The 7730-nt window shown below is 47.8% G+C and overlaps 1 protein-coding gene across 8 annotated transcripts in view; it reads left to right on the forward strand.

The window, feature by feature from the left end:
* Tcf7 (transcription factor 7) overlaps positions 1-4723 on the forward strand; it is a 29219-nt gene extending 24496 nt beyond the window's left edge. For 2 of the 8 annotated variants that reach the window (XM_048783634.1, XM_048783614.1), the window contains 5 exons: positions 399-518; positions 834-996; positions 1089-1196; positions 1684-1732; positions 2892-4203. In XM_048783634.1, coding sequence (XP_048639591.1) covers positions 399-518; positions 834-996; positions 1089-1196; positions 1684-1732; positions 2892-3106 — 655 coding nt within the window. In that variant the 3' untranslated portion in view covers positions 3107-4203. The other 6 variants (XM_048783652.1, XM_048783639.1, XM_015492762.2 and 3 more) reach the window with 5 other exon arrangements.
* The last annotated feature ends 3007 nt before the right edge of the window (positions 4724-7730 follow it).

Consider the following 7730-nt stretch of genomic DNA (forward strand, 5'->3'; position numbering starts at 1 on the left):
TGGGAAAATTTCAGCATTCTTTTAAATGGTCATGCTAGCTGTGTGTGGAAAGGGCCCTGGAGGGGGTGAGGGGGTCAAGTGGGAGTGAGGAGGCCCACAGGCAGCCCCCAGCTCTTCAGCCTGACTTGGTGGCGGCAGGTGGGGAGAAGATGATACATTTGAAAGCTACTTGGGACTATTTAGTAACCACCCGAATGGCATATCCGTGGATTTTTGCAGTGTCTGTGTAATGTGTCGGGAGCAGATATTTGTATGTATCTCTGTATATGTGTGTCCAGGTCAGTGGGGATGGGGAATCTGTTCCTCTGTGTCCTTGTCTACTGTGCATGGGCCTCCATGTATGTCTGAAGGTCTGCCCATAATTCCTGGCTCAGTGTTAATTCTCTTCCTGTTTCCAGGTTTACCCACCCATCCTTGATGCTGGGCTCTGGTGTCCCTGGTCACCCAGCAGCCATCCCTCACCCGGCCATTGTGCCCACCTCAGGGAAGCAGGAGCTGCAGCCCTATGACCGCAGCTTGTGAGTAAAAACACACTCTGTGGGTGAAGGGGAACAAGAAGGTATAAGATGGGCAAGTGAGCAGATCTACTGTCAGCCAGGTCACACATGCCTCCCACCAGACCCAAGAACTGCCTGGTGGCCCCTCTAAGCCTTCTTGTGGCTCTGGCTACTGACCACTGTTTTAGCTCTCTGCTCATTCATTTGGGTCAGCTAAAAAAGAGTCCATTTACAAAGCCTTAGGATCATACACTTATGCACCCACACTCAAGGAAGGTGCTCAGTGATCAGCGGGGAGGGATTTGGTCCTGAGCAGTCTGGATATCTGTCCCTTAGGAAGACACAAGCAGAATCCAAGGCAGAGAAGGAGGCTAAGAAGCCAACCATTAAGAAGCCCCTCAACGCGTTCATGCTGTACATGAAGGAGATGAGAGCCAAGGTCATTGCAGAGTGCACACTCAAGGAGAGCGCCGCCATTAACCAGATTCTAGGTCGCAGGGTGAGGCCATGGGGCAAGTGGGTTGGGGGGACTTCTGATCCCTTTCACCCTGCTGACTCTGTGATGTACCCCATTCCCCCCCACCCCTGCAGTGGCATGCACTGTCAAGGGAAGAACAGGCCAAGTATTATGAATTGGCCCGTAAAGAAAGGCAGCTGCACATGCAACTATACCCAGGCTGGTCAGCGCGGGACAACTACGTGAGTGGCCAAACACATCCAGCAAGGGTGGGCAGGGGAACCTTCAAAATACTGTGTCTCAGGACTCAATCTCAGGTGGAAAAACAGAGCTACTGTCCTGACCAATACAGATGTGGTATAGAGGAGGTAGGGGCATGGAGAGTCCAAGGCTCAGAAGAGGCAAGCCTGGGGAGCTACCCTAAAGCCAAGCCCACACATCCTGTTCTGCACTCTAGAATCCATTCACACATGGGATGTTGCCAGTATTTGGGCCACATAGTAAGAAGGGGAAGGGGCCATTCAAATTGTAGACCAGATTGGGAGAGGGAAGAGCCCCTAAATGTACTCCATGGCAGCCTAGCAAGAACTGCAATCAAGAAACTATAGGACCCCCAGGTTGGAGGAGCGTGAATGTCCAGAATTCCAGGGGTAGTTAGGCTAGGCAGTAGCTGCAGATAGCCCAGTGTCTACCTCCCAGATCTAAGTATCCTTCTTTTTTTCCCTGCAGGGGAAAAAGAAGAGGCGGTCAAGGGAAAAGCATCAAGAATCTACCACAGGTGAGGCCTTGCCTCAACAGTAGTATAGGCTCCTCTCCATGCTCCCATTTTAAGAGCAGCTCTGCTCTGACCCAGAGGGGTTAGCAGAGCACTCAGCCAGGAACCTTCAGGGCCTGGGCCCTCTGGAAATGAAGGCCTGCATTTCACAAGTCAAATTCCCAAGCAAGGAACAGCTATACTAAATCCAAGGGAAGACCAGCTCCCCTTGACACCCAGGGGAGAGGGGTCTTCATTTAGCAGGTGATATATCCTCCACTTTTGTCAGCCCTACCTATGGTTAAACTCTACCAGAAAAGCTGGTAAGTAATTGCCAATGTGGTTCCAGGAGTAAGCCAGAGTATGCTGGCTGTCTAGTTCTGCTGAGGAGGAGGAGCAGGCTGTCTGGGCAGAAGCTGACCAAGGCCCAGGCCCAGCCCAGGTCACACAGTCTGCTAGCTAGTGCCTGGCAATTTCTCCACCATCATATCCCCATCTCTTACTCTGGTTTCTCATGGCAATGTAAAGTGCTCTGTGTAGAGGACCCAGGAAACCCACACTCTGCAGGTCTCCTTCCTGTGGGTGAATTCCTGCTTCACATGCGTGACTTTCTCAGCTGTGCTGCCCCTATAGTGGGAAGCTGGAAACTAGGATTGAGACTGTGCGGACAAAGTCTGCAGCTCTTTCTCTGAGGCTACACATAGAGTGTAAGTTGTAGCCTTAGCCCTTAAGGGAATTCGGGTCAGAAAGACTGGGCATTGGCAAGAATGAAGAAAAACTGGATAAAATAGGCAGGCAGTCGGGAAAGAGATGGACAGCCCCAGTGCAGAAAAGGCTGGATCCCAAGAGCCTCCCTGGGCTTCTCTGCAGTCTCCAGGTCAGAAGGGTTCCCACAAGCAAAAGAGAGGAGCCAGCCTGAGGACCCTTACTCCACCTCACCATTCTTCCCACTGACTCTATTGCCCAGCTGGGTTACCTCCTTTCCTAAAACCTTGCTCTGGGGCCTAGGGCTCCCACTGGGGCTGGCTGTGCCATGGAGAGGTCCATTCTGCTTGTGGGGGCTGTGGGATGTCTATAACTGGCTAACACTGATATTACCTCTTCTTTCTGGGCCCTGCTCTGCCCTGCTGCCTGCCTGCTCGCCCTCTGCCCTGCTCTGCCCCTCTGGCATGGCTGTGAGCAGACACTGGCTCGCCTAAGAAATGTCGTGCTCGCTTTGGCCTCAACCAGCAGATGGATTGGTGTGGTCCCTGCAGGTGGGTTTGTCCCCACCATCATTCTCCCTTTGCTTCAAGCTGCTTCCCTGACTACACATGTTCTGCTGGGCCTGCAGCCCCCTCTGGTCCCTCAGCCCCCTGGCATACCCAAGAGATTCCTAAGAATGGGAGTGAACATTGAACACAGATTGTGAGAGCACTTGGGTCTAGGTGAAAGCAATGGAGGAGGACATGCAGAATGTTCCAGAAAGGAAAGCAGACTTAAAGAGATGGCTCTGGTGCCAGTCAGGCCTAGTAGGTCCTTAGCAGACAGATCTGTCACATATCATTCAGGAAGCCTAAGCCCCTACTCCTAGGCCTCAAAATCATTATGGCTTTCCACTTCTTCAAAGTGGGACGCATGCCTGTTCCATCCCAAGCCCTTAAATCTGAGAAAAACGAAATGATAACATCAGACAACCACCTAAATAACCTTGTCGCCAGGCAGCCTATGATTTTCTTCTCTCATACCTACTGAGATCAGAGGGCTGGAGAGGTTAGGAGAGAGAAGCAGCATTACTCTTGGACTATCTTACCCAGAGAGCCCTGTGGCACTAAATTTCTGTTTTTTATCATGGGTATGAAAAGTTTCACCCACCAAGTGGTTAAAGATGCCTTTTTTAGGCCATACCTGACAGAGCCAAGGCTGAGGGTACTCAGACAGTAAGGTCAATGGCTCTATGGAACACTTGTTCAGCCCTCTGGTATGCCTATCATTGTCCCTATTCAAGGGCAAGGAGAAAAAAGTTAGTGGATGGAGGCACGTGTGCATACATGAGGCCCTCATCATTCTGTTCTACTCAAAAGACCAACTGTGGCTTTGAGAATTCTAGGTTGTAATATACAAGAGTCCCAGTCCACTTCTTCTCCCCTTAGCCCTGCGCTGAAGACATGGATTGCTCAGCCAAGAACTACAGGCATTGCAGTCCTTTGCCTTAATGTAGATCTGAGTCCCCACAAACATGAAACAGAAGCTTAAAGACCCACACTAGGAGATGGCTTCCTTGGGGGGAGGGGGGCCCCCACAGGCCAAGTTACAAAAGGTCCCCACCTTGTGGTGGTTCTGAAAACTGCACCTGACCTAGTCTGGGCCAAACCCAAGAGTTGCAGGGCTGATTCAGGTTTGAGGACATAAGCACATCCATCACCCAAGTCATGGGGAGAGGACAAGAGGTCAGCCAACCTGTGCAAAGACAGCATTTTTTGGTTTTGGTGTATGACTGTGAATTTACCCTCTGTTTACAGATAACTCTCTTCACTATTCCTAGGAGGAAAAAGAAATGCATTCGGTACTTACCCGGAGAAGGCCGCTGCCCCAGCCCCGTTCCTTCCGATGACAGTGCTCTAGACTGCCCTAGGTCCCCAGCTCCCCAAGACTCACCCTCATACCTTCTGCCCCTCTTCCCCACAGAACTGCTTGCTAGCCCAGTGGAGTCGGCACCAACATCCCCACGTCTCTCCACTATTCTCAGTCTCCCTGCCCCTGGACCACCACAGGCCCCTCACAGCACCCTGCAGAACACACAAGTACAGCAACAGGAATCTCAGAGGCAGGCGGCCTAGCATGCACAGGACTCCTGGCCTCCTCCAGAGGCCTATCCCTTTAGAGAAAGCAGAAGAAGCCCCAGTCATATGGAAACTGGCCAGCAGCCCTCCCAATACTCCATGTAGTGTCCATGCCCTGAAGATTTCAGAGGCTGAACAACTTCTGCCTGAACGTGAAGCCATCAATTCAAACTTCTCAAGTGGTGGGACCATATTAATGCCAGTCGTCTCATTAAGGGAATCCTGATTCCTGTGGCAGCCTACATTGTGGTGTCCCCCACCCCGCTCCAAACCATGTGCTTTACTAGCCAGATACCCTTGTCTCCCTTGCTTTTCTGCTATAGGTCACAGAAGGGCAGGACTAAGCTCAGCTACATTCTCTACAGAAATGCCTCATCTGTCCTCCTCTGCCACACCCTTCCCACACCAGACACTTCCATGGATCAAGAATAACCTGTTTTATCAAACATCATCTGAGCATGATCACAACCACAAAGCTCAAGATGACTATGCTTCTCCAAAGGGAATGGAGGAGCTGTTTACAGAAAACCAGCTGCTCTTCATAAGCTGGACCAGAGGAAGCCTCTTAGTATATTCTCAGGAGCTTAGAAGAGGAGGAGGGAATGGAATAGGTTTAGGCCTAACAACTTATCAGGCAAATGCGGGTTCCTGAGCAACTTAAGAAACCCTGACACCAAAGCTCAGGCACCAGGTGATGCAGGCAAATAGTTCAAAGAAGTCATGGCCCAAATCTAGTATGTATCCCTCTCCATTCAGTCTTTTTTTCACAGTTCCATTTCCAGCTCATCCATGTCACTTGAGCCAGCTCTTGGGCAATTTAAGAGAGTAAACCCAAAACCTCCTCCAATAGCCAGAGCTTGCCTTCTAGCATTCAGACCAGGCCAGCTTGTTTTTTTCCCTTTGGGGCTGAAGGAAAGAGGACTGTTAAAACTAAAGGAGCCCAGAAACCTCTAGTGGTGGACATAGGTTTTCACCACAGCCTACTTTAATCAATTTTTGAGCCAAGCTTCAACCCTGAGCCTTGAGAAACAAGTCTTTTAATTTAACTTTTTTTTTTCCTTTTGCCTTCTCATTGTACATAGCCTGAATCCAAAGAAAAAGGGCTGTCTGTGTACTCGTATATACCCTTACAAAAAGCCTTTAGTTACCTACTTTAGCCACTGGTTTCTCAGAATCCAAAGATCACCTATTCTTGTGTAGTGTTGCAAAAAGTCTTGAGAAAAAAGGACCAATGTAGTGTTCAAAATATTTTTGTATTGTTAATGCATCATCAAAGAAAAACTTTTTAAAACATGAGAATAAAGATACTTTTTACTGGGTTTTTCAAAGTCTGACCCTGAGGAATAAGATGTTTGGGTAACAGCATGACATTTACCTTTTCTTTTCCGGTCACAAAACTTGGGGGTTAATTGCCTAATATGGTGTACATATTCCCAAGACTTCCAACCTACAGAAACTAGAGATCACCCTTGTCATTTACCCTATAAGGACGTGGACCCCCACCCCTAAGGCTGGGCTCATGCTGAGAATAAACTTAAGACTACAGACCTTTACCCCACAACTGATGCAGCAAAGCCTGTTTTCCAGTGCCCTTAAAGTGATGAGTTGGAAACTGCTATCCTATAAACGCTGAAAACAAAATGGTTGCATATGAACACTAGGCTTTTTCCCTGAGAGCAGAAAAAAGATATCCTGTTTTCAAGGAAAATAAAAGCAATCAATCTCTTACAACTGTCCATCATCATAAAGTCCTACAAAAAAGATTTTAATAGCACTCTTTGCTGGCGACGATTATGTCTATTAGGGTACTAAAAGTATTTTTCCTGCTGGGTGCGGTAGGCCCAAGCCTATAATCCCAGAGGCTCAGAAGGCTGAGGCAGGAGGATCACAGAGTTCAAAGCCAGCCTCAGCAATTTAGTAAGGCCCTAAGCAACTGAGACCCTGTCTCTAAATTTATTTTTAAAAAGGGCTGGGATGTGGCTCAGTGGTTAAGCACCCCTGGGTTCAATCCCCTGTACCAAAAAAAAAAAAGGATTTTCCCTATTTTCATAAAAGACCTGTTTAGTTTGATTGCTGATCTATAGTATGCTTTTTACAAGGCAATTACCATGTTAAAATACACTGCTAACTTCCTGAGACCTATTGTGAATGTGAAAGAGATCATAAAAACCACTCTGATAGATCAGTTGGCCATTAGATAAATGCTGGGCAAAAAATTTCACAAGGCACAGCCACTAAGCCACCATTATGCATTGTTTTTTCTTTAACTTTTTGGATTTTATATTTTAAAAATATTTATAAAGTCATCTTCTAGAGTAGTGTTTCTTTAAAATAGGCCACTGGAAGCTGTAATCCCAGTCTTACTTCTTTGTGGGAGGATGCTACAGGAGACCAACCATTCTCTGGACATCTGTCCCATTTTAAAGAATTCCACTCTGGCTACTGGCCTAGTTGTTTCAAAAAATACATTCTAAACAGGGCTTCTGCAAGGCTGGGTTGTTGCATCTGATTTGGTGTCTTAGAGTACACTGGATACATAAACAATGCAACCTTTGTATAGTGGTGTGGGGGGGGTGTCCTTTGGCAACTTTGTTAGACCAGTCTTTTAGGAAAAAAGAAAAACACAAAAACCACCTGATTTCCAAAAGGAAATCCAAATCCTCCTAACTCACTCCACCATGTTCCTATGAGGCCAGAGAGTGACTTGAGATTGCAAACCCAAATTCAACTTCAAATACCATGCCAGTTTTCCCTCACAGCTAGCCAAGAATCAACCATGTTTTCTGAGACTTCACAGGACAGGATACCGTTATACATTCCCAGACAACTGGCAGACTTAAGCCTTTCTTGAAACAGACATTGACTGCTCCCATCTACTGCAACTGCCCCCCATCCTGTGCTAAGTGGATTCAGTGAAGGCTCAGCCTAGCATAAGCAGGGCATTCCCATGTCTTTTTTTTTTAAATTGGGGATTGAGCCCAGGGCTGTTCTACCACTGAGCTACATCCTCAGCATCCCCACTTTTTTTAAAAGACAGGGTTTTACTAAATTGCCCAGGCTGCCCTCAAAACTTAAGATCCTCCTGCTTTGGAGTCACTGGGATTACAAGTGTGTGTCACTGCACCCAGCTCATGTCTCCCAATTCGAAGGTGTTTTCCTCTTTTCTAATTAGCCCAGTGACTACCCTTGAGCTTTTTTTT

This window comes from Marmota marmota, unplaced genomic scaffold (assembly GCF_001458135.2).
Source record: "Marmota marmota marmota unplaced genomic scaffold, marMar, whole genome shotgun sequence".
In the NCBI taxonomy this organism is placed as follows: Eukaryota; Metazoa; Chordata; class Mammalia; order Rodentia; family Sciuridae; genus Marmota; species Marmota marmota.